Raw genomic sequence first — 26553 nt, 5'->3', positions numbered from 1 at the left:
CCCCAAGTTGTTATTTCTCAGTGTCTGAATTCCAAATCTTGGAGAGGAGAGGCTGATTTGTTGCTACTTAGCACTCTATCATCTTTCTGGACGTTTCCTCCAGCTGTCTTTTTATTATTGATTTCTAGTCTGCTCTCATTGCCATTAAAATGGGACACTGTGTGATTTCAAACCTTTAAATTTGCTTTATGGCCCAGCTTCATAGTCTATCTTGGTGAATGCTTCATATGTGCTTGAAAAGAATATGGATTCAGCTTCTATTGGATATAATGACCTAAACAATATCCATTAGGTCAAGGTAATTGATAATGTTGTTTTTATCATCAGTATCCTGCCTGATTTTTTTTAGTTCTATTAATTACTGAGGGACAGATGTTAAAAGCTTCCAAATAGAATTGTAAATTTTTCTATTGCTCTTTGCAGTTTTATCAATTTTACCTTCATTTATTTTGAAGTTCTGCTATTAGATCCAGATATATCTAATATTATTGTCTTCTCTGTGTATTGACCTACTTATCATTATGAAATGTCATTTCTTTGTCGCTGGTAATATTCTTTGTCTTGAAGTCTACTCTATCTGATCTTAAATAATTGTTTTGCTGTCTTTATAAAGTTTTTCTTTTTTTACAACACTTTCATAGGAAAATTCAAATATATAACAAGATTAAATGAATTTGGCAGTGAACACCCATACCACTAATATTTTATGATACTTGCTTTATCCCTTGTATATCCACCTGTCCATCCCTCGATTTATCAATTCATTCTACTTTTGGTGCATTTCAAAGTAAACTATAGACAATAGAACACTTACTTCTAAATACCAAAGCATACTTATTGTTAGCTAGACTTCAATATTTGTTTGCAGTTCTTCCTTTTATGTAAAAATTACATACAGTGAAATCCTCAAATCTTGAATGTGCACTTAAATGCATACTACTTGTACCACAAACTTCAAGATACAGAATATTCCTATCACCTTAGAATATTCCCTAGTGCTTCTTTCCAGGCAATCCTTGCCCCTGCCCACCCCATAAGCAACTGCCATTCTGATTTTTCACCACCATAGATCAATTTTTGCCTGTTCTAGAATTTCATATGTACAAAATAGTATAATATGTAGCCTTTGGATTCTAGCTTCTCTTACTTAGCACAGTGCTTTTGATATTCATCCACAGTTTCATTTATCAGTAGTTTGATCCTTTTTAATGTTGAGTACTTAAGCCACTGTATGGAGATATCACAGTTTATTTATCAATCTTTGTATCAGTGGATACCTGGGGCATTTCCAATTTTGACTGTTAGGAATAAAGTTGCTGTGAACATTCTTGTATGGATGTACATATTTTCATTTTTTCTTGGGAAATTGTCTTGCTTTTTGATCTTTGTAAAAACTTGCCTGTCTAGGGCCCACAAGGACCACCTGGAACTCCTGGAGATGCAGGACCCATGGGGCTACTAGGATTGCAAGTAAGACTAACTTAAATCTAATATGTGAACACAATATTCACATGAATGTTTCCTTCACCATGCCATGTGTTAAATGTAAATTTATGTAATTTAGGCCCTCTTACTGGAGGGCAACTTTCATTTCTGGGGTATTAAAATGAAACATGCTCTTCCTTTGAGTGAGTGGTTTTCTTTATTTTTCAGTCTTTCTGACCATCCAGTTTATTTCTCCAAATCCTCTGGTCTAAACACATAACAAAGAATGACAGATGTCTCACACCCTGATTGCCACCTTTACCCACAACAGATACTGCTAATCAATCATACCACCACCACTATCATCTACCCTGAACAATGAAAAGCTGTTGAATTCTTTTAGGAAGTGCACTTTGGATAGCTGTACATACCTACCTCCTATTTTTCTAATATCAAATCTATACGTCACTAGTGTAGGAAAAGCATAGCTAGTCATCTCTGCAGTCCTAGGAAAGTCCTGTGCCCAGATTGTTCTCTGCAATGCATGGATTCCTAACACTTATTATTTTGGCTTAGCTTCAATGAGTCACTTTAAAATTTCTGACCTGTTGGAAGGAATAAAAAGAAGCCTTTACTACATTAGCATGAATCTGGTTACCAGGTCAAATTGAAGATTTCAAAGGAGGTAGAATATCCTGGGAAGAGCTAAAGTCTGCTATATACCAAAGCCAGTCTACACCAAGCAGGGTTGGGGCCTTATCCTTAATGATTTCCAATGTGTCCTTGTTCTTTTTTATGTAAAGTAAGAAGTGCTAACTCTTTTCTTTCTGTTTTTAACTTAGGGTCCTTCAGGCCCCCCTGGTTTCCCTGGTCCTGATGTAAGTATACTTTTTTTTTTCATTAAGTTTATTGGTACATTTTAGGTATACAATACAGTTACATTCATCATTGGGATCTTGTACCTTTATATGACGTATCTTGGTTCTTATTTTTTCCCCATTCCCCTGCCCTCCCTTTACCCACTCCACCCTTCCCTATTTACAAAGACTTTGTTTCCATGTTTTTCCTTTTCTCATATTTTTTTTCCTTTCCCTTCTTTCCTTTCCCTTGCCCCTCCCACTTCCCCTACCTCATTAAATCTTATCTTCCTATTTCACACTATCAATTATACATTTTAATCCTTATTTATGCTTTTAGTTTCTCAAACTAGAGAAACTATTCGGTATTTACACATGTGTGTCCTATTTATTTCACTTAAGAGTATGGCCTCAATGTGCACCCACTTAGCTATAAACGTCACTAGTTTCTCGTTCTTTATGGCTGAGTAGTACTCCATTTTATTAAAAAAAAAAAACACATCTTCTTTATCCAGTCTGCAATTGATGGTCACTTGGGCTGTTTCCAACCTTTAGCTATTACAAACTGTGCTGCTATAAACATGGGTGCACATATATCGCTGTGATATGATTCTTTTAATTCCTTTGGAAAGATACCCAGCAGAGTAATAACTGGGTCAAATGGGACCTCTAATCCTAGTTCTTTGAGGTATCTCCATACTGATTTCCACAGTGGTTGCACCAGTCTGCACTCCCACCAACAATGGAGAAGGGTTCCTTTCTCTCCTCAACCCCGCCAGCATTTGTTATTGCCTGATTTCTTAATAGCAGCCATTCTTTCTGGGGTGCGGTGGAATCTCAGTGTTGTTTTCATCTGCATCTCTCAAATGACCGGTGATGTTGAACATTTTTTTCATATGTTTATTACAGCTTTTACTTCTTTGTCTGAGAAATGCCTGTTCATTTCAGATGCCCATTTTTTGAATTGGGTCTTTATATTTGGGGGCTCTGATTTTCTTAAGTTCTTCATATATTCTAGATAGTAGTCCTTTGTCTGAGGACCAGCTGATAAAAATTTTTTCCCACATTGTAGGTTGTCTCTGATGTAAGTATACTTTGTCTTGGGGTATTTTGTCTCCTGCCACTAAATAATCTGCTTTCTCCAGAGATACTGGTTTGGTCAAATTTACTTTCTGATAAAGAAAAAAATACTGCATTGCAACTTAAGTTCTTGGAGCTGGTTGTTAGTAATTAATTTTGTTTCTCTCCCCTATACTTCTATGCCCCAGGGAAATATGGGGTTAGGTTTCCAAGGAGAAAAAGGAGTCAAGGTAAGTAGATTTTACAAAATACAGTCTGCATTCCATGTGCTGTAAGAAACATCTTTGGTTACATGCCTGCTCATGTAAGGTAATTTGGTTCTTTACTTTAGGAAATGGGTATTTTCTGTCCCACATCCAATACTTAGTCTAGGGATCCCTTGAGGGTGGCATGTGCACATGCCATACATAGGCTTTTGTGGTTCATTTTATTTCAAATATTGTCATCTCCCTGCTTTTTACCTGTCCTACACACATAGTCTCTTACACTATATTACTTCTCTTCCTCATATTTGGATATTTCTTTATTGTTTTGTATATCTCATCACCTTCTTTTTATTCTCTGCTCTCAAACTTCTCTCTCTCTTTCCTCTTTCTTCTCCTTCTCCTCTTCTTCCTCTTTTATATCTATAATAGTCACTTTTCTGTTGCTGAGACTGAATACCTGGCATACACAATTTATTTTGGTTCATGATCTCAGAGATTTCAGTCCGTGGTTGGCTGACTGCAATGCAGAAATATAGTGGAGGAAAGCTGCTCACTTCTTAGCAGCCAGGAAAAAAAAAAGGTTTAAAACACAATGAGAGAGGGGAAGGGGCCAGAGACAAGAATATATCCTTTAGGTTACATCCCCCAGTGGCCCACTTTCCCCAGCCAGGTCCACCTCCTAACAGCACATTCAGCTATGAACTCATTGATGAGATTAGCAACCCCATAATCACCTTCCAAAAGTCCCTCCTCTGAACACATGAGTCTTTTGGGGTACATTTTTGATCCAAAACACCACACTATCTCATCTATCTCTTCCATTTCCCTTCCTTAGCCTCTCATTCACCATTTTCCTCATTCTTCATGTCCCTCTGTACAAACTATATGGTAATTTGGGTGCTTGCCTCCCCCTAATTGGTTGTTGTGAATTTCACTGCCTTGTAAAGGAGCAACCCTAGCCTCCAATGTTCCAAAACACACTTTACTCCCTTTGCTTGTGTTCTTGGCAAATGTAGGACCAACTGAGTCTTATTGTTGCTACCAAGAAGTAACAATTCACCTTGATCAACCCACTTTTTGGCTCTCTTTTAAACACCCTTTTGTGCATGACCATGACAATCATCATCTTGCGGTTTCTCTTCATCATCTTGTTTCTTCCCTCTGCTTTGCTGCTACAACATGCATTTTCCTGGCTTATAATTCTTCTCAATCCCTTGACAATGAGAGTTTTTGTTTCCTCAGTGGTGTAAGGAACAAGGGGCACAAAGTCTTCGTGAATTACATCTAGAAGATAAACCCTCCCTCTGCAAAAAAAAAAAAAAAATGGTCTGCATGGTTTATCTTCTACTTATTGTTGCCTTTGATTTTACAGGGCGATGTTGGCCTCCCTGGCCCCGCAGGACCACTACCATCTACTGGGGAACTAGAATTCATGGGTGTCCCCAAAGGGAAGAAGGGATGCAAGGTAGTAAACATTTAGAATAGGAAAAATTAATTAGCCTTTTCTAGCAATATCAGAATTCAACTCTAATAACCAGACTCTACTAAAAGAATTGAAAATTTTGAGTAATGAATTTGTATTTGGAAGTAAGGGTTAAAATCCTTCTTTGTTTTGTCTCTTGTAAAAAGCTTTCTAAAAGTTTAAGTATGTTTTTTAGTGCGTAGGTGTGAGTATGCCTATGTTCCTAAGTATTCATGTAAGTGCTATTTTCTCTGTTTTATCTTGAATATTCTTTTTTTGATATGCTGAATAACTTAGAACAAACATTAGATAGTTGAGTTTTTCTCTTCTAACTCCCAAACTACTTAAACCTGTGTCCCCAGTGCACTGTGACTAAAATCTGTCTTAGTCACTTTCTCGTTGCTGGGACACAATAACCAACAACCACAACTTATAGGAGGAGAGGTTTATTTTGGCTCACATTTATAGTCCATGGTTGGCTGGCTCGAGGGCAGAACAGCATGCCAGAGGGGCATAGAAGAGGCAAAGCTGCTCACTTCATGGCACCCAGGAAGCAGAGATACTGAAGGGAGAGAAAAAAACCTTTCCAGGTCACACCCTCATTAAGCCACCTTTTCCCACCAGAACACATAGCATATAAATGGTTCCTTTTGAGTTATCTTTTTTAAGAAGTTATTTACCTTGAAAGTTGACCCTACAATTAAGATATATAACCAAGTGGCAGCAAATGTCTCAATTCACCTGATATAAACTGCTAAGGCTCAAGCTATAGACTAGTTTAACTGTCTTATAACCTATATTTTTGTGTGAATAGATGTATAATATATACATGGTTGTGTTTGAATGGCTGTGTAATGTTCGGTAACCTGCGTTTCCTTCGTTTATGGGGTTCCTTTGAGTTTTGTGATTCTGTTGCCATGATTAAGGGATCTAGGCAGGGAAATGGGTTTGGTCTCTCTCCTTTAATATTGTCTTTGTGGAAGTAACAGCTCCAGGCCCTTCTACGTTTACAGGAAATAATCATTGATTTGGAAAGTCTCAGAATGTATGAGAGTGTCTGCCTCCTTGATCATTCCCAAACCTAAGGGAGCCTTTCCATGGCACAGATAGTTAAATTAGCATATTAGGGAAAGGAAGATTAAAATGTTAAGTGTCCCTATTCAAATTATAATTGTTATCCTTTCCCCCAAACCATTGACTTCTCTGAAGCCTGTATTTTGCTATGGGAAACCAAACTGAACATCCTCTTCCAAAAGAAAAACAGATAATCGTCCTTTGTATCTCCCAATTTGCCTATACATTTGAGATTCTATTTTAAACAGTCATAGGTATTGGTCCTTTCCACATGGCAAAGGGCTCCCTAAACTAAAACATCCTGGTGCAGCTGATAGTTGGAGAGTGTGATAATCTACACCACTACCTGTGCTCCAATCCCCACTCTTCAGCCCAGATACTGTTAATGAAGCCATCCTCCTTTGTGTTCATCATTTCCTGCAGCTACTTAATAGCCTTTGATTAATTTTCCAGGGTGAACCAGGACCTCCGGGTCTCCCAGGAATGATCGGCCCTTCAGGCTTCCAGGTAAGTCTTCCTACTTGGTTGACATGTATTCAGGTTTCTGACTAGACAAAAGGTGTAGCACTAGGATGCTAACAGGAAGATATCTTCCTACAGTTATTGGAGAAAATGTTATGATTATCACTATTAGAAAGCATTTAAGGAAATGTTCTTGTTTCTTGAACTCACAGTGATATTAATATGTTTCTCCACAGGGCTATATGTCTTAGAGGTTATTGGCTCAAGCTCTAGGGTTAGAACAGATCTAGGACTGACTTCTAATTTCATCATACTGTAGCTTTTTAAAAAGTTTCTTAGGTCTCTGAGTCTCAGTTTCCTAACCTACAAAAAAGGGACAATGACAGGGTGGCTTTGAGGACTAAATGAGATACTATGCATGAAAAGGATTTCATACATGCCTAGCACTTATCAAATCTTCAGTAAATGGTAGCTATTTTTAGTAATCCTATCTTCACTTTTGTTTCTGCCTTTTTAGATTAGACTCTTTCACTCACCAAATATCTTTTGAGGGTACCTATGTGCTATATATTTTGCTGGACTCAGAAACGACAACAGTAACTAAGTAAAAGTCCCTGTCCTTTAGATTACATTCTAATGGGGAAGGGAAGGATGATATGCAAATAAACAAGTAAAGAAATGAGTCTCAGTAAGAATGGTCTGGGAGTATGGCTCAATGGTAAAGTGTTTGCCTGGTATGCATGAGGCCCTGGGTTCCATCCCTAGTACCACAAAGCAAACAAACAAACATGTTCATGTAATGATGATATGTAAATGAAAGAAAACAGGTAAAGTGAAGGAGTATGGATGGAGAACAGAGTGAGCCACTTGGGATAGAGTGATCAAAAGGACCTCTCTGAGTATGTGATACATGAACTGACATCTGCACATTGTGAAAGCAAATCATATAAAGATCAGAGAGTTTGGGGCCAAGATCTTTAGGTTGGAAAAAGCTCAGTACTTTGGAGGAACAGCAAGAAGGAGAATGGGCAGCACAGAATAAGTAACTCTAAGAAACAGGCAGAGAGGCAGGAGCCAGGTCATGGCCAGCTTTGTAGGTCAAATGTGGCTTTTAAGGGTATTAGGAAGCCATTCAAATGCTCTAACTTGTATTCTTAAGATCACTGTGGTTGAGTGGGGGAGAGGTGGGAGAGGGTGGAGCAGCAAACACAGGCTCTTGCAGTAACCCAGGTAAAAGATCATGCCAGTGTCTTAGACTGTGGGCATAGCAATGGAGAATGGACCAGAGTGGATAGATTCAAAATGTGAATGTATTAGACCTTTTATTATGGAACATTTCAAACATATACAAAAGCAGAAAGAATGGCATAATGATCCTGCTATATATCCATCACAACAATTCAACAATTAGCATGGCTAATCTGCAGCAAATAATAGACATATTATTTCATCATAAATACCTCAGTGTTTCTAAAAGACAGTGAATTTTAAAAATATAGTGGCCATGTCATCGTCAGTAATTATGAGCAGTTATTTAGTATCAGTTAACAAGGCAAAATTCAAATGTATGATTATCATACATAGCCATATAGTCTTACAAGTGCTTTGTTTGAATGAGAAAACAAAGAATACCAATACATTACATTTGACTGTTTGATGTATCTTAAATCACAGAATGTGTTTTGAAGAAGCTGACCAGATTTTCTTGGACTGGAGATAGGAATCAGGAGGAAAATGGATGAATTGAATATGACAAGGTCTGGCCCCACTTGCTAGCACAGGGAGGATACCTGGCTCCAGGCCTTCCCTACAGTACTGTACTTTGAAACATTTTGGGTTTCCCTGGGTGGCCAAAAAGCAGAACCCAGGGAGCCAGTGGCACAGGTTGCTTCTATGAACACCTTTATTACTCCATAGAAGCAAAGGGGCATAGAGAAACATTGATCAGTGCCCTTGATTTTAATCAGCTCTGCAGCTAATGAACAGAAAAGAAGAGAAGCTTGGTATTAGAGAGAAAACACCCAGACCTTCTATACGTGTTTAGCCTTTTGGCTTCTGTGGGATGCACTGAGTGAAAAGGAATTATCTTGGGCCACATATAAAATATATAATATAGTTCATGTATATAAGTAAAAAACGTTCCTTTTTATTTTTTATTATTTTTTAAAAAGAGGGCAAGCAACCTACAAACCACAGGATGGATATGCCTGACAAGGAACTAGCTCCAGCTCTAGGACTTTGACAAATAAACTTCTCTCTGAGTATCTGCAACATGCCAGAGATGATATCTACTCTTCTGAGGCCAAACTCACAATATATGTGAAATTTCTTTACAAAGTGTAAAACTGTGCTGTTCAATTAAGATGACCAATAGCCACATATGACTACCGACCTTTTGAAATGTGGCTGATCTGAAATGGTGTGTACTGTAATTATAAAATTCACTCTAGACCTCAGAAACCTAATATGAAAAATAGCCTAAAATATCTCAGGAACAATTTTCAGTTGAATGTGAAAATAACAAAATTTAAGATATATTTGGTTAAAGAAAATATATCATAAAATTAATCTCTGTTTTACTTTTGTAATGTGGCTACTAGAAAATTGAAAATGACATAGTAGGTCACGTCATGTTTTTAATTGGACAGCACTTCATAAGTGCATTGGGGAGTGTACTTTGTAGAGCATTACACATAGATTCTAGGTACCTTGTGTCATCCCTGTGAGGTAAGTGAATTGAGCTCAGGCTTATCCCTCAGGAAAATACAGCCTGAACAGAGGGAGAGGCTTGTCCAGAGTTGCTCAGATGGTCATTAGCAGAGCTGCGGCTGACATTCAGCTCTGTTGAATTCTAGGCAGTTTGGAGCTTTTTACCCATACCATGCTGCCACCTACAGTCCAGTTCATTCTAGGCAGGGCCGCTGTGGTGTTTTGGTCTCTAGATTTTTAAGAAAGGATTTTATGATCTCTGCTGCCTTGGGATTCACTAGCTCGGGTTACCTCTTTCCCCCTTTCTTCAGTTCAACCTCAGAGGATTTCCTCTGCTGCAGTTTAAACATGCTCCCTTTTATCTTGCAAAAGAAAGAGAATGACAAAGGACGATGCACTCTGGTCCTTGCCATGCCATTTCAAGCTCAGTGTGGACTGGAAAATAGAAACCCCAGTTGTAAAGACATCAGATCTGGACAGTATCTCTTTTTACACAAAACAGCGTATTTTCATAAGGTGAAAACCAAGAGACCAGTGTTCTCAGCCCACTTTAGCACAGATATGATGTGTGACCCAAATCATGTAACTCCTTTGCTGTGATATCTCTATCTGCTTAATTGGAACAACATTCTTAGGTACCTGATGTGCTTTGTGGAAAAGTTATGAGGGGAGAGGTGATAAAACATATAAAGTATTCAAGGCTTTTCAGAGGAAACACAGTTCTCAAATCCAAAGCCCTCACTCTGACTTTCAATTATCCATGCTCACTGGAAAACAAGGCTGTGATGAGGACGGAAATCTCTAGGGAATCCACAATGTTCCCTTTAACCATTCGTTTCTTCCTATCTGAGCCCAAATCTTTGCAGGAGACAAAGTATCCAATCTGGTGGATTTATGCCTCACATTCTTTCTCTTGCCCATCAGCAGTGGTCAAATATTCCTGATTTTCTGTCTCAGTCTCAGCTTTACACATTCTATCTCATCTCTTTGTCCCCAGCAGCACACTCACATGTATAAGCCACAGGTTGTCCATGGAGGTTGTCAGAGAGAACTGTATACCCACTCCTATGTCCTCTCCCAAGATACTAGCAAACATAGAGGAAAGCAAACTGTATGAAATGAGGGGAGGGAGAAGAGAAGAAACTATAAATCCTTAAAGTAACTGCTAAGTGGATCTGAAATAACTGCTAAGTAGGTGGGATCTCCTTCAGTGAAGTTTCCATAGAACCAAAAAGTATCAAGAGCCCAAGGCCGGGAAAGCAGGCCTGGAAACAGCTAAACTAGTGATGGAATGAGGCTTTCTGAGCTATGGGCAAGTGTGAGAGTGGGAGCAGCCAATTCAGGATGCAGAATCACTCACATTGAGGGCCAACAGGCTGATCTCAGGACATCTTGCTAGAACAGATTGTTCAGCAAGGTTCCTGTACAGTACCTCCTCATGCCAAAAGACAGGCTGAGCCTACAGCACAGTGTCCTGCCAAGCCATTTATCTTTCATTGGCTCTAATCCACACACAAGTTTCTTTCTTTTATTTTGCCTTCATACATTTTCCACTTACTTACTTTAGTTGACAATGTAGCACAAACTCTTAGACTCTAAGAAAGCAAGAATGCAAAGTCTCTCTGCTTCCTAAAGGAATGCAAGGCTCTCTTATATTTTTACCTATGGGCAAGATAGGCAGGGGTATGAGAAAGTTCCTAGATGTCATTTTCTTTATCCTTTGGCATAGTTTTATTCTCTAGGTCATTGTTCCATTCAATTCAATAAGTATTTGCTACACTGTCCTGTATGTGTTCAATAGCAATAACATGCTTTGGAGAGAGACGAGAGAGTGTGATAGAGGACTACTGCTTACAAAACTTTCATAGCTCATCTTAGCGGCTTAAGAGTTTGGAGGAGCAACAGCTGCCATAGCTCTCATAGAACAAGGAAGGCTTCTTGAAAGGTTCAGCCTCAGAGGTCAATAGACACATTCCACCAGGGGGCAGCACGCCTTAGTTTCCAATTTGAAATGTCGAAAACTAAGATTTCAAATAAGTTTGTATTCAGTTTATCTCACAATCTTTTCACATTAGAAACTCTATTTACTATGATGGCTGAACTATTTGACACACAGTATCAATGTAAAAAAGAGTAGAGGCAAGTAGGAGCCAAAACCTGCTTTGAATTGGACTCCTCACAGACACATACCCGCCCCATGAAAGAAAGAAAGAAAGAAAGAAAGAAAGAAAGAAAGAAAGAAAGAAAGAAAGAAAGAAAGAAAGAAAGAAAGAAACCCATGGACATAGAAAACCAGGGAGTGTTCAGCCAGCTTTCAGTACCCATTGGAAATGTATTGAGTATGTAAAAGGAAGAAAAAGCTACAGTTGGGATTGGAACAGTGGCCTGGTCATATGAAGGGTACAACAAGAGATGTACCATGATATTTAGTGTCTTTTCAGAAGCTTACATTTAAGAAAGCATCCTTCCTCTTTTACTTTTACAATAAGCCTAAATATTGTTTGCCAAAATCTGTGCTCTGAAGGCAGGAACCTTATAGATAGTCTCAGTATAGAGCTGCAGAGTTCCAGACCATGACTTGGTAGAAATACTCCTTCCCATGGGAAAGGATATAGTTATCATGTCTCCAAAGGAAAAAATCTAGTCTCTCTAGTATCAACCCCCGAGGATTTGCACAATCTTCCATTTGTGCGTAAAAAAGTCAAGTTTCTAGGTGGTGGAAGGCAGCCAGTTCTCATGGAAAGGGTCCTGGAATGGAAGTCAGAAAACCTATCTTTCTCATTGATTTTTAACCCTTCTGTATTAGTTTCTAGATCTGTAAAATCAATAAGGTTAGATATTTTATTATTTCTGTTTTTGTAAGCTCATGATGCTGTAAAAACACGTAATACTGTTATATGGGAAAGACATTACTTCTAGAAACAAAGAAGAATGTTGAATGAATGGTCCAAATTAATATTCGGGCCCTCTGTGCTTTTCAGACATTGACAAGAGACTCAGCATAATATGCCTCCCTAACAGGACAGCAGAGCTTGTTTAAAATTACCTCTTCACTTTCAATGGAGCCAAGAGATCTATGAGAAAATGAATGTTACAACTTGTGGTTTCCTTTTTCCTTTAGAAATTTGGATCTACTGAAGAAAAAGGTGAAAAAGGAATCCTTGGCTTGCCAGGACCTAGGGTATGAGCCTGGAATGTTCCTGCCCGAGTCTGTCAAGTCACTTGGTCTGTTTTCTTTCCTGTTTAGTCCTTTATGTTATGTAACTTGATAGCCACCTAAGCCTCTCTTATTTCTCTTTATCATCCCTCTGGCAGGTTTCTAAGACCTCTTCCTTTTCACTTGCCTCCATTCCTTTGACTAAGTGGTTCCCTTGAACAAGAAATGATGTACCGCCTACTTGGAGTGGCTCCTCAGCCTATTTAATCGCCTTGCCCTCATGTATACCTATCTTCTGGGCTAAAAAATAATGTGAGGGTTGTCTTACTTTCATCCCATTCTATTCCAAGAGAATATGGGCAAGAGGGTGACACAGGAATAGAAGAATCTTTATAAGGTGGAAACAAGCCTGGGAAGTTTTAAAACATAGTGAGTAATATTCAACACCAGCAGTTTCCAATAATAATCTCACTTTTAGTGGAAGAAATAACAGCCTGTCTGATTCCTAGTCAGGCACTTAAATCTTGAGTTATAAGTAGTTAGCCCATCTTAGTCTTAAAGAAGTAACATTTAAAGAATTGTGTTTTTAGCTTGTCCATGAGATTTGTTCAGAGCCCTTTTGAGTATTGATTCACCCATTACCATGCCATTTCTTTCTCCACTTTTCCCTCTGTGTTGTCTTGAAAACACATAACCACCAACAAAGAATATATTTGGGGTGGAAGATAAGAGGTCTTCCCATAATCTATTTAAAAATCTTCTGTCTTGGAACTAATGGAGACTAAGTATAATACCACCAGCCCTTCTACTAAATTCCACCTACTACTGAACATATTTCCATTTATTTAGCTCTTTAAAATGCTTCATGTGGCTATTCAGCCTCATGCATTAGTGCTTAGAAAGAAGTCATTAAGCCAGGTCTAGGAACATTCTCTTACCTGATTTTTGGAGCCACTGAATTCTAAACTCAGATAACTTTGTTATATAAGTTCAGTAACTTTGTCCAGTGTAGGTTTTAATCTTTCTAAGTGTGGCTATTCTCTTTACAGGGTCCCATGGGTTCAGAAGGAGTGCCAGGCTCTTCAGGGACAAAGGTATTTGGATTAATATTAGTAAAGCCTTAGTATATAAAATGCTAATCTAAAGGCCCCTTTGCTTTACTTAACATGGCCAAATGGAGACATTGCTTATAATACAGATTGTTCACCTTCCTTTATAATCTTGTAATATTAGTCACTCTTGTTTTCCCTCAAGAGGATGGATATCCAGTGTCACACATGGTGCCTTATTATGCCAAAGGTAGTAATAAATCTTTGGCATGTTATCAAGGGCTACCAAGGCCAGCCTGCTTATATCCATAGCCTTGTGATCTTTGTACCTCTTAATATACAAGTTGACTACCTAACAGCATATTTCCTTTTGGAAGACTTTATAGCTCCCAGAGTCAGGAAGAAGCCATGCATACTCTAAATGCCAGCCAAGCTCCCTGCACTATTTTCCCTAACCTTTCCAGAGACAAGCCTCTCTTTTGAATTTAGCGATAACTATGTTTCTGTCACAGGGCAAGAAGGGGTCTCCAGGTATTCCTGGGCTTAATGGATTCCCAGGAATTAAGGTAATGTTGGGAAATAAAAATCTAGGGTTGGAGGGTGGAAAGGAGAAGAATTACTATAGAAGCCGACACATGAGATGAACTGTTTTTAATATTTTGATGTTTTATATATCACTATTTTCTCAACAAATGCATGCAATGAATTCTTTACACAAAGTGGATGATAATTCCTCAGATACTACCAACTTTCAGGTTTTATTATTGTTTTTAAATTCCCTATAGATAATGTATCCCCTATGGCCAGACAGCTCCTACTGCCTATTGTAGGTATTTCACTGCATCTGATTCTGGTATATGGGTCCTCCTTTTGGGAAACGGGGACTCTGTTGATGTCATCTGTCTGACATCATTCACTAACAAGAATAATAACACTACCGCTGGGGATTTAGCCCAGTGGTTCCGTCGCCTGCCTCCAAAGTACAAGGACCCGAGTTCGATCCCCGGTACCAAAAAAAAAAATGTGATAACACTACCAGAGGCCTGGTCTTATTAAGAGTAGAAAAAAATTGAAATTCTGTTCCTTCCTTAGCACTTCTTAAATATGGTCAAGTTGTATGTGCCTGTGATATATTTCCCAGGCTCAGAAGCAGAATGACTTTAACTGATGTTGCAAAATAAAATTGGGATCCCTTGTCCTTGATGGGTTTGCAATTGAGTATCAGGCCTCTAGCCTGCCTGTGTCTCCTTCATCTTCAATTTATTGGACTTTGAAATTAATTAATCCCTTGATTAGCTTATCTTGGAAATCAGAGGTCACAAAAAAAGGAACTTTTCATTTTTCTTGGTATTGGCTTTGATGGCACATAGATCTTGTACAGTGAGGTCACAGAAATATTTGTGTTTAATTTAATTATTGCAGGGTGAAAAAGGTGGTATTGGCCTGCCAGGGCCAGATGTTTTCACGAGTGCAGATGGTGCTATGATCTCAGGTACAACTCTTCACTGATTTGACCAGAGAAGAAAAAACAAAGAGTTAAATTCTATATCCCCTATCATTTTTAAAAGATACTTTGTCAGCCACTGGATTGCTGACACTACCTAGGGCCCCTCATAGGTCCTGAGCTTGGAGAATGAAGCAAATTCCAATCTCTTGGGCAGAGAACCCAAACCCAGCCTCACAATTTTATGTTGGGTCTGCCTGGGCCTGAGTGTGGTATAAATGATTCACCTGTTTATGCTTAGGGAAAGATTAACATCCTCCCCAGCCTGACTGGCTTCAGCCCAATGCTATGGGATACTCAGGGTCTTATGTAAATTAGCCCATACATGCTAAAGCTTGCCAATTTTGTAAGAAGTAGGAAAGTATCTTTGGCTAAGGGACCAAGTTGTTGAGAGCCTTAACAGATACTTAGAAAGTTTGTGTTTTTCTCTTCTTTTCCTTCTTACTGTGCATACCCACCTCTTCCCCTTTTCTTCTCCAAAGATCCAGATGCCCAGTGTCTCCAGCCACTTCTTGCTTAACCAAAGTCTTCTACTACAGTACCTCTTCCACCCGAGTCTCGTTAACTTATTCCTCTCCTCTCATCATATCAGGTCCATTCCTCGTTTGATTAATAAATAGTTGACAGTGGCTTTCTGTGTCCCACTCCCAGGAAACCTATGTGTACAATATAAATAGTGAACTTCAACACCTTAATCCAAACGGTGAACATTACAGATTAGTAGTAGTAAAAGATCTTTCCTAGTACTTAACAGATCTTATCATGAAAGGAATCCCTGACCAGATCAATTCTGAACACTAGTGGATCCTTACTTCCCATAGGCCCATTATCACTATTAGCATTTGCGAGATCTAGAAAGGGCAAGAAAGAGTCTTTCAGGCCCAGAACAGCTCTCTGGATCACTTTTTGAGAATTTTGTGGCACTGTGGCTCTCTACCATCTTCACTACATTTTTTCATTGTAAGTCCAGGTTATCCTGGAGACCCCGGTGTGCCAGGCACCCCAGGTTTTAAAGGAGATGAAGGCATCCAGGGCCAACGTGGCCCTTCTGGCATCCCTGGCCTTCCAGCCTTACCAGGTGAAAAAACACTATTCCATCCTTTGCACATATCAGTCCTCTATCCACTCTTGTTCCTAGCACTTCCTTCCTCTAGATAGGTTCTCCCACTTCCAGCTCAATGCTAATCTATGCGGGGATAGTGCCTGGGTACCTGAGTCCTACTCTTGAGCTTTCCTTTGCCTCTAATGATGTACCATAGATGGACAGACAATTCCAGAGTTTCATCGAGGTTTGCAGCTACCAGAGGTCTGAACTGGGCAGCTAGAGCCCTGTCTTTCTTCTGTGAATGTGCTATCATAGCTAATGCTTGCCAAGAGGGCCTAATGAAAACCCAGGGTAAAAATTTATACCCAGACCTTCAGTCTAGCATTAAGTCAGGCACTAAATGGTCCCAGGATCCTATGGGTGACACCCTTGAACCAATCATCAGAGGAGCACACCCATATGTCATTCTAGAGTGGCAAGCAAAGAAAGACCATGCCAGAATCTAGAGATGGGGCTATCCCAAATGTAAAAGCTCAAACATTACTTTTAAAGTCACTGATTTCTAAATTTCTTAAAGATGAGCCTCTTTAAGGATATCTGATTTTAAAGTAGCCACTTGGAAAAGGTATAGCTGGCCCAGCATCAAGGTGGAAAAAAACAGGGAGTTGGAGGCTAGAGATCTATGTTTTCCTCTTGAGTTTCCCACTAAGAAACTGTGCCCCTGATCATGTTTTCTTTTTCCTTTGGTCCTCAGTATCCTATCATGTCAGGCTAATTAATCCCTAAGGACCTTTCTAACTTCAATGTAAGAAAAAGGCAGATGCTTTCCCAAATTCTTCCCTTGAGCTCCTTCCCACACATGCCACTGATGGGAGTGCCCCTAAAGAATAGGGTGATATGAACTTCTTTGTGGGCTTACCCTTCCAGGTGTGCCAGGTGCCATAGGGCCTCAGGGATTTCCAGGTCTGAAGGGGGACCTAGGAAAGTCAGGCCACACCACAATTGGAGGAGCTGGCCTTCCTGGCAGAATTGGTTTCCCAGGCCTACCAGGTCTACCAGGCCCACCTGGTAAGTTGTTCCTGTTTTTCTTTGGTCTTGAGGCTCAAGTATGATTCATAGTACAGAAACATCATGATTTTTGAGGGAACTTCTCACAGATGAAACAGCTCAGCCAGGATACATGATAACTGCTGAACTCTAGCAAAAAAGCCTCCATCCTCTGAGTGAGCCCTGCTTCTATTCATGTCAGCTATACAGCAAAGTGTTCTTCATCAAAGAACAAGCAAGCTAGGGCCATCATAATGATCAAACACCACCTAATGCCTTCCAAATTCTGTAGCCATTTCCCTTTCATCTTTTACCAGTCTCGATCTCTACTCCAGGGCTTTTCAGCTCCCAGAGAAGCAGCATTGGCTCTTTTGGCTTCCTCTAGTCTAGAGGGCTCAAATGGGAAGGGGGGCAGCTGAACGCCTAAGAGAGGAGAAGTCATGCTTGTATCCTGAAAGTAGCTGCTAAAAAGCCTACGTGGGGGGTGGGGTGGGGTGGCAGTTTAGCTCAGTGGTAGAACACTTGCCTGGGAAGCAAAAACCCTGGGTTCTATCCCCAATGCCAAATAAATGAATAAAGCTTACAAAGACCTGTTTTTCTCAGATCTTCTACCTGAGTATGAGATTCTAGATTCTGAGAGAAAGGCTGGAAATATTCCCCAGCATGCTTCTTTGTACCCTAAATCCCCTGACCACTGCAGCTTACACTTCTTTCCTCCTTTGTCATAAGGGGGGCTTTCTGGAGTAAGTATTGGGACTGCTGAGTTATTGAAGCTACCTTTTTCATCTCTGAATGCCCAGTGTCTAGTCCAGTGCCTGGAACACTGTATATATTTTGTAAGTAGTAGTAGAGTGAGGTGAGACAACAGAGAATTGTGTTGGCTCTTGCCACAGACTTAGAGAGGTCCTGTTATAGATATTTTTGTATCTACTGTGAGTGTTGAGTCGTGAGGACCCAGGCCTTCATGACTGAGCTGCTGCACCGAGTCAAGAGCTGCCAGTCTTTCACATTTCTTTTTCCTGCAGGTCCACCATCTAAGATTGGAACTCTACATGGCACAGGGCCAGGATTTCCTGGTCTCCGAGGAGAACAAGGTCTAAAAGGAAACCCAGGCCGCAAAGGAGTAAAAGGTGATTTTGTCTCTTTGAATTTCTTTGCCCCCCTCCTAACTTCTTAGATGAGGCTTTGTGGAGGATGAGCAAACCAACAGCCTTCGGAACCCAAATGAAAGCAATCTTGGCTCCTAAGAGAGGATTGAATTATAGAATTCTTGGAAGTGCTATAATTAAGACTAAGGCTGGTAATTGAGGTCACACAGGACAAAGTGGTCGGCAGGCTGCTCTTCCTACTCATTGCACCTAGAGATGCTGTTGCTAGGGGTCTAGAGTGTTAGCCAGCACAGCCCCTCCCAGTTTGCAAGGCCAAGGCTGGAAGCCACTTATTATTGCCTTCCGCTTAAAGCAAAGAGCTCTGAACATGTCAAGACCTGAGACTCTGAAAAAGCCAACTGCTCCAAGAAAACAACTCAAGTCTCCACTGATGCTAAAGAGCCAATCAATGAGCATAGCCTTCAGCTGCACTGTTTCTCTCCATCTTCTTACTCCCTTTGGGTGTTTCTGCATTCCTTCCTCTGAAGGGAAGATTTTCAAATAACTCAACTATTTATGGCTGCAGCCTAAGCCAGGGTGGTGAGAGAAGTGAATCTACTGACTGAAGAGAGGTTTAGAGATGGCCTAGCAGTGACGGCAAACCTTTTAGAGCTTTCAGAGACAACATCTTGCTATAGCATGTGTGCCATAGGTTTGCCACCACTGGCCTAGGGGTTTGGGTTATCTGAGATCTCTCCTCCTCTTTCCAGGAATTAATGGCTCTCCTCAGCCTCAAACAGAGAAATTTTAACTTACTCCTCTCCTTTCTCATTGCCCTGCCATAAAATATCACTAAGTATGGGAGCAATGATGTTTTAGACTCTCAGATCTTGACATAGTTAAAAAAAATTCAGAAATCTCTGCTATTTGAATCCAAGGATTTGGTCACTTTCCTTGTTGCTAGGATAAATATCGATACTCACAACTTAAAGGAGGAGATATTCATTTTGGCTCACAGTTACAGTCCATGATTGGCATGCTCAAAGGCGGAATAACATGGTGAGAAAGCCTGTGTGGAGGAAAGCTGCTCAGGTCCTGGCAGCCAGGAAGCATACAGAGTGAAGGGAGGAACTGGGGATGGAGACATACCCTCCCAGGTCACACCTTCCAGTGACCTGCCTTTTCAGATCAGGCCCCACCTCCTATCAGCAAGTGAACTGTATCACCCATAATTCAATCACCTTCCAAAAGCCCTCCCTAAGAGCACATGAGGCTTTAGGAAACATTCTCAATCCAAACCATAATAACAAAGACTGGGCAGGAAAAGGCATTAAATTGCAAGGCTAGACTCAGGATGTTAATTTTGGCCCTTCCCTGACTGACCACAGAGTTGTTGTCTTTCTCAATACCATTCTTATTCCTAAAACAGAAACAACTATAATGCTACCCTTCTGTATATCTATGGGGCCTAAAGGTTTTCTTTAAGTCTAGAATAGAGATAGTGATCCTCAAGCTTCATCATATATGAATACCCCCTAGAGGAAATTATTAAAAATTAAATTCTTGGGCTTGGCCTCTTGAGAATCTGACTGATTAGGACTGGGTTGGAACCCAGAAAGCTGCTTTATAAAAAAACATCACAGGTGACTTGTGCAGGAGCTCCATGGATCACACTGGATAAATACAAGTTGAGTACCAGTCATCCAAAATATTTGGGACCAGAAGTGTTTCAGATTTCATATTCTTCAGATTTTGGAATATTTGCATAGATCTTACTGGTTGAACGTTCTTAACCAAAAACCTAAAATCCAAAATATTTCAGATTCCAGAGCATTTATGCTCAACATATGCTAATCTGAAGAATAGACTGTTCTCTCAGTTTTGAGGATTATCAGTTTACTAAAAGTACGAAGTCCTTCAGAATCTTAGGGAAACTCTTCATGCTTTTTGATTCCCTCCAACTCACAAATAATTACTATCAGGTTTTTCCTCCTTGTAAAGAGCACCCACTTTGTTTTATGTTCTCCGTTTTTCCCCCAGGGGACTCGGGTTTTTGTGCTTGTGATGGTGGTGTCCCCAGCCCTGGACCACCTGGGAAACCAGGCCTGCCTGGGCCACAAGGTCTGATGGGCTTTCCAGGCCTTAAAGGAACCAGAGGAGATGCAGGCTCTGAGGGTGCACAGGGCCCAGCAGGGGCTCCAGTAAGTCTTGCCAAACTTTGGCCCTTAGGGAGCAATGGGAGCTTTCAAGGGTCCCTTACTCTCTGCCAATCACTTTCCTAAAGCACATAAAAGATAAATAGGAATAACACAAAACTTCAGGCTTCTTATTTGTAACATAAAGTCTGAGTAGATGGTCTCCAAAGCCCCTTTCTGCTTTAACATACCTATGTTCTCCGATCTTCCCTCTTCTTTCCACAAAATTGTCTACAATTTGCCTGGCACTGTGCTGGGCCCCAAATATTAAATAGGAATTAAGATGACGTTTCAATCCCTAAAGATTTCAAAATTTAGAAAGGATACAGAAAATGGGAAATTATTATTCAAGATGACAACATAATCAAGTGCTTAGAACAGTGCCAAAATATACCCAAAGACCTGCATTCAGCCATACCTTTGCTACATTCCAAAATTCTATGACGTCTTTATCTCCTGATTATTCTTCTTTGTGTCTTTATCAGGGTTCATTTGGACAACAAGGTCTTACAGGTGCCAAAGGAAAGAAAGGTGAACCAACTATCAGTACAGGATCAGGGATTACAGGGGAGAAGGGTGATCCTGGCCCCCAGGGGTTCCCTGGTATAACAGGAGCCCCAGGCAAGGATGGAGTACCAGGTTTACCAGGTCTGCCAGGTATTCAAGTAAGTGGATTGTTCTTGGATGATTAGCTCTATACATACTCATATCTGATGTAGGGAAGTCTGATGGCAGCTGGACCATGGGACAGGACAAAATAAAGAATTCACAATATCTTGTCCCGATTCTGTCACTGACACTTTGGGCTTTGTGCTTTTCTATAAAATGGGAATCTTTTTCTAGGAATAGTCATTGTTTTATTTGATAAATGCTAGCAATAATTCACCATGTCACTTAAAAATGCTTCAGCTTCTCAATGGCTTTCCCATTCAAGCAATTCAACTTCTTTCTGGGACTTTGAGGGTTATTGTTATCCTGCTCATTTCATGTCCTCTTTCCCACCCCCATCTGAAATATCAGATGACCCAGAATTGACAAGGCTCATTCCCACTAACTAAACTCAGAGAAAGTTGATAAATTAGAGTGATAGAGAAATTTAACAAATCATAAGCCTATAGTCATACTGGTTACCTCTTTCCCATGGTCAGAGAACTCTTCAGATAAGTCTCTGAGATAGATTTTCACTATTTTTTATTCTTGTCTAGGGTGATGGTGAACAGGGCTTCCCAGGTGAAAAAGGACTACCAGGACTTCCTGGTGAAAAAGGCCATCCTGGTCCAACTGGTCCCCCAGGAATTGGGCTTCCAGGACTTCCTGGACCTCATGGGCCCCCTGGAGATAAAGGAATAGATGGGTTACCAGGGCAACAAGGCCTCCATGGATCTCCAGGTGAGACATGGAATCAGATGGCTTTGGTCTTAGAAAATCAACCTCTTATAGAGTGACCATCACTCAGATGCATGAAATGTGTCATAAGAAGAGACTTGGCAGACCATAACCACTACTTTCAATCATCTTAAGGGTTTTTAAGTGATAAAAGGATCATAATGTATTGTGATAAGCTTAGAATGAAGAATAATATAGATTTCAGTTCCACTTTGCAAAGAACTTCCTAAAAGAGCAGAGTGAAAATGTTACAGAGCTGTGTAGAGGTTATGAGCTCATAATCCCTGGAAAAAATCAAAGAGAAGCTGGATGATCATGTATTGCAAATGTCATTGAAGTAATGAGTAGAGGGTTGGACAAGTTGCCCTCTAAATTATATGGCAATATCATAAGCATGGAAGAATCTTTCCTCAATTGATGGAATATCAAATTGTGCAGAGAACCTAGCTGCATCTAGTTTAACTTATATTTTATATCTTAATTTCCTTCCTTTTACATTACTTTTCTTACTTGAATTTCAGTAATCATAACAGTGACATTCCTGCTTATATATCATGAAAGTCCTATGCTGTTAACTCATCTTCTTTCATACAGCCAGCATAGCTCTTCATCTGAACTTCTGTTCTATGTTCCACAACTTCAGTGTTTCCATTAGTGGCACCACAGTTCTTATAGTCATCAGAAGTTTGAAAATTTGAGGTTAGCTCTTATTCTTCCTTTGCCATGCCTCATATTCTTTCCTCCCTCTTCTTGCTACTAAGTTCTTATTATTTCATGCCTTCATGTATGTTTTTGGGATAAATGGATGGTTAGTTGGGTAGATGGATGGAAAGGTAAGTAAGTGAATGAGAGCTTCCTATCTCCTGCCCCAGCCTTTTTTCGTTCAGTTCTACTGTGAACATTGCCAAAAATGTAATACCTATAAAGCAGCAATATCATCATGTTACTCCCTTCATCCAAAGCTACAAATGCTACTTATTAAATACAGAATTATGTCCAAGTGCTACAACATGGAATTCCCAAAAGTCTCCAAACATGGACACAACCAACCTTTTCAACCTCATACTCACACTCTTCATAATAAAATTTTTTTTAAAAACTAAAACACTAGTCTTTTTCTCTGTATCCAAACACAAATATCTTCATTTAAAACTCCAAGAGTTTGCTCATGTTGCCTTCCTCTTTTTTCTATGTAGTCACGTCTTTTTCATCTTTTAAGGACATAAGCCCTACTTCTGTTAAGCCTTCCCATGACCTCCACAGTATGTCATTGCTACTTAAATTAAGTATCTCCTTCCATTAATACTTTTACTTTTCCTAACTACATCGTTAAGTCTCTAGATACTAGGGAAAATGAGTAATACTTTGCTTTTCTGCCCAGAACAGTACAATGTCCATAAAAGGTTACTATTTACTTGCAAAAGAAAGGGTCTTCCCAATAACCAAAGGGCTGTTTCTTAGGCTTCTTTCTCCTCTTTCCACCTAGTCATCTTCAAGAATTACAAAAAAAGAAGACAAGATAACAGGTCTTGTAACTTTTTATCTATTTTAACATCTAGTTCTGTGAATCAAGGTAATAAGCATGATGGTACAAGTTAAAACATGATCACTCAACATTCTTAAAACCAGGTTAATAGGAAGGCTGTGAGGAGTGTTATCAAACAATATCAGTCTCCTTTTTGGAAGTCCTGGTATCAGCTATAGCTTTGCTTACAGCTCTGTTTACTCATGGTCATTCTGCTGCCCCTAGGCTAATTGATGGGTCTTCACTCCAGGTCAACACACTTTCCAGAAAACTAGGTCATAAATTGAATTACAATAACCTGGCACCTATAAACTCACATTCCCTGAAGTCTTCTGAATGCTACAACATTCCAACTGTTTGAGAATAGGGTGTGTCAACAGAAGGAAGCCTATGGGATCATTTCTTTTCCAAACTTCTCTAGTTTCTGAACACAGAAAGTTCTCAGGAATATATTACTATACTAAGCTACAGCTTGGAAGACGTCTTATGCAGAAAATGTCCTTGTTGCAGTACCAAAATTTTCAGAACAGTTATGCTATTTCTTTTTTTCTCTGTGGTAACCAGATATAATTCCTCAAATCTAACTTTCCGGTGATAGCCCAGGCTAGGACAACAGCACTGCCAAAAAAGGCAACATAGTCATCAGAAACCTTTCAACCTACAAGTGTGAATTATTACAAACCTTGAGAAAGCCAACAACTATTTCCAAAGAGGTTCTGACTCCAGATAATCAAAATAATCCATCACCCTGGTTATTACTGAAGTGATTACTGTGTGCTTGATCCTGTGTGCTTGATCCTGTGTGGGTGCCAGCGCTCTCCACTCAATCCAGACAATGAATTTGGTTAGTAGGCATACATGGACTGTAGACAAGACTTTCCCTTGGCCTCAACAAATTTCTGTCCCAGTTCTTCTTTATTTGGTTGATCTACATGATTGCTGCTGCAGGGGAAATGTTGGTAAAGGGGAGATGTAGACACAGAGGGAAGTAAGAGCTAGCTACAGGTTCTCAGATACTAGTGTTGGCCACATGCCTCTTCCTTTATATTCACTTTTCTCCACACTCACAAACACCACAGTGGAGCCCCTGTTGGAGACGGGTGATTATCCTGGAACAGAAGCCTGTCTTCAGCCCCATCTTTTAAAGGCTTTGTTGTTTTGGCCTGGTGGACAGAGGAAAGTATCTATGAAACTCATTTGATAAATTGAGGATGGGGGTAGCTTCACATTCAGGGATATTTGTATTTTACCCAGTTTGTTTCTTAAAATATACATAAAGCAGTAGAATTGTAATGGTAAGAGTTTAACATACTGGAGCCAATGAGCTACTGAGATAATTGAGGACAGGAGAGTCTTGTGCAGGGTACCTTCATGACACCAGCTACAGAGGCAGTTTTTTGGCCTAGTTCAAAAGACCCAGACCCAAGCAGACCACAAGATTGGAATCACTCTACCAGTGAGTGAAGCATCTGAACATGAGGTTCTGGCTTATAGAGCACATTTCCTTAGTAGAGAAATAACTATCATAAATAGCTCTGTCATCTCAATGTCTGGAAGGACATAGGTAGGTGTGCCCAGTTATGGAGAAGGACCCAAGCCTATATCCATTTCTCCACCTATGGAAATGTGACTGTAAAAATCTGAGATCTAGAAGGCAGAAAATTGATGCCAGCAGTACAAAATAGTGTCACTAACCTGACTGAGACAGAAACCAGGGAATGGCCTTCTAGGAGCTCTTTTGAATGCTCCTCCTTAAATAAGATAAGAACTGTTATTCATTGAGCACGTACTAGGGTACTAGGCACTCTGCTAGGTGCTATTAGCACTGTTTCATATAATCCTCACAGACACCAAATGACATGGGTGGTTCCCATTTTATGCATGAGGCTTAGAGAAGTTAAGTATCTAATCTACACAGGTAGTTATTAGCAGAACTAGGATACCAGCTCAAATCTGTCTGGCTTCGGAGCCCAAGATAGCCACTATATCATACTGTTCGATTCCCATTATTGATTTAGGAATAACACAAGTGAGGTTTTTGGAAAACAGAAGTAGAATTAGAGAAATGCCATCTAGCTGAGTAAGCAGTCTAAATCACAGGCTGTCTACATATTTTTCAGAAATGCAATTTGTGACTTATTTTAAATACAGAAAAATGCTATAGCAGTTTATTAGTACTATTGACTCTGTGGTTTAAAACAGATCTTGGAGAACTGTTTAATGAATAGGCAAGACTAATTTTAATTAGCATAACAATTGTTCATAACTGACACTTGAGGGAGCCAACAAACAATTTGCTCACCAGTATTTTATTAAACTCCAAAAAACAAAAAAACCTCCTGCTCTGTGATCTTACAGACTCTCTTTATTTGCATTATGAATGAGCAAGGAAGAATTTGCCAGGTGAAGGATTCTTCATGCCAATTCTGATGTCCTGAATATTGAAATTAATAACGCTTTCTTTCTGAATAGCAGAGTTAACAGTTTCACTTAAAGAACTGAGGGAAGGGTCACAATGTATCTTCATGGCCAAGAGAGTGGTCCCTTAGTGTTTGCCTGATATAGACATATATGTCTATCTGACCAAGAACAATCAATAGGTTTCAGTAGACCCCAAATAAATTATATCTCAAAAAAGCCAATGTTTGGGGGGAGCTTCATTTTAAGAAAATAATAGGCATGTACTTGAGGGGTCTTGGTTTCAAACTCTTCAATCTAGTAATGTGGGCATAATGGACCCTCCCTCATCTTAGGGAGAGGCTCTATTTAAGCATAGGGTGAGTAGACAATTTCTGTTTGCTGTTGTTCCTAGTTAGGTAACACCTGCTGTATAGGTGACTGCTTGCCCAGTGGGCACCAATGATTTGAAACATCCTGGAACTTTGACACTAAGAACATTCTTATCTTTAAAAGGAGACACTGGTAGTAATTCCCAAGAGCTTCTGGTGCCAAGATTTTTGTGTGGACTCCTAGCTATTAAGTGGGGAGAACTTGGTTATCCCATTAAATGGAATCCCATTAAAGGAGCTGACTAGGGGGAAATCTTCTCTGACTCAGTAGATTGACCAGATACATACATTTTTACCATTTGCAGGAATCACCTTGCCTTGTATTATTCCTGGGTCATATGGTCCATCAGGATTACCAGGAGCTCCTGGATTCCCAGGTATGGAGTGAGACTGGAAAAAGTCACTGGGCACACTTTAAGGGCCATGAGCCAGAGGAAACAAACGACCCAGCAGCATTTGAGGATTCACATTCTTCCTGAGGGCTACTTGGGGA

At 39.9% G+C, this 26553-nt stretch overlaps 1 protein-coding gene across 4 annotated transcripts in view; it reads left to right on the top strand.

The window, feature by feature from the left end:
- Col4a6 (collagen type IV alpha 6 chain) overlaps positions 1–26553 on the top strand; it is a 416524-nt gene that overhangs the window by 355218 nt on the left and 34753 nt on the right. For 3 of the 4 annotated variants that reach the window (XM_087196743.1, XM_087196744.1, XM_021241634.2), the window contains exons 9-24: positions 1408–1470; positions 2268–2303; positions 3551–3592; positions 4941–5033; positions 6558–6611; positions 12397–12456; positions 13482–13526; positions 13994–14047; positions 14904–14973; positions 15956–16063; positions 16958–17098; positions 18103–18207; positions 20206–20366; positions 20846–21025; positions 21566–21749; positions 26366–26437. In XM_087196743.1, the coding sequence (XP_087052869.1) occupies positions 1408–1470; positions 2268–2303; positions 3551–3592; positions 4941–5033; positions 6558–6611; positions 12397–12456; positions 13482–13526; positions 13994–14047; positions 14904–14973; positions 15956–16063; positions 16958–17098; positions 18103–18207; positions 20206–20366; positions 20846–21025; positions 21566–21749; positions 26366–26437 (1468 nt within the window). The remainder of the gene's footprint in view (positions 1–1407; positions 1471–2267; positions 2304–3550; positions 3593–4940; positions 5034–6557; positions 6612–12396; positions 12457–13481; positions 13527–13993; positions 14048–14903; positions 14974–15955; positions 16064–16957; positions 17099–18102; positions 18208–20205; positions 20367–20845; positions 21026–21565; positions 21750–26365; positions 26438–26553) is intronic. The other variant, XM_021241635.2, reaches the window with a different exon arrangement.

Source organism: Heterocephalus glaber, unplaced genomic scaffold, assembly GCF_053883595.1.
Source record: "Heterocephalus glaber isolate CG9 unplaced genomic scaffold, H.glaber_assembly_v1.0 deba00001613, whole genome shotgun sequence".
Classification (NCBI taxonomy): domain Eukaryota; kingdom Metazoa; phylum Chordata; class Mammalia; order Rodentia; family Bathyergidae; genus Heterocephalus; species Heterocephalus glaber.
The sequence above is the reverse complement of the archived record's forward strand: the minus strand, read 5'-3'. Positions and strand labels throughout refer to the sequence as shown.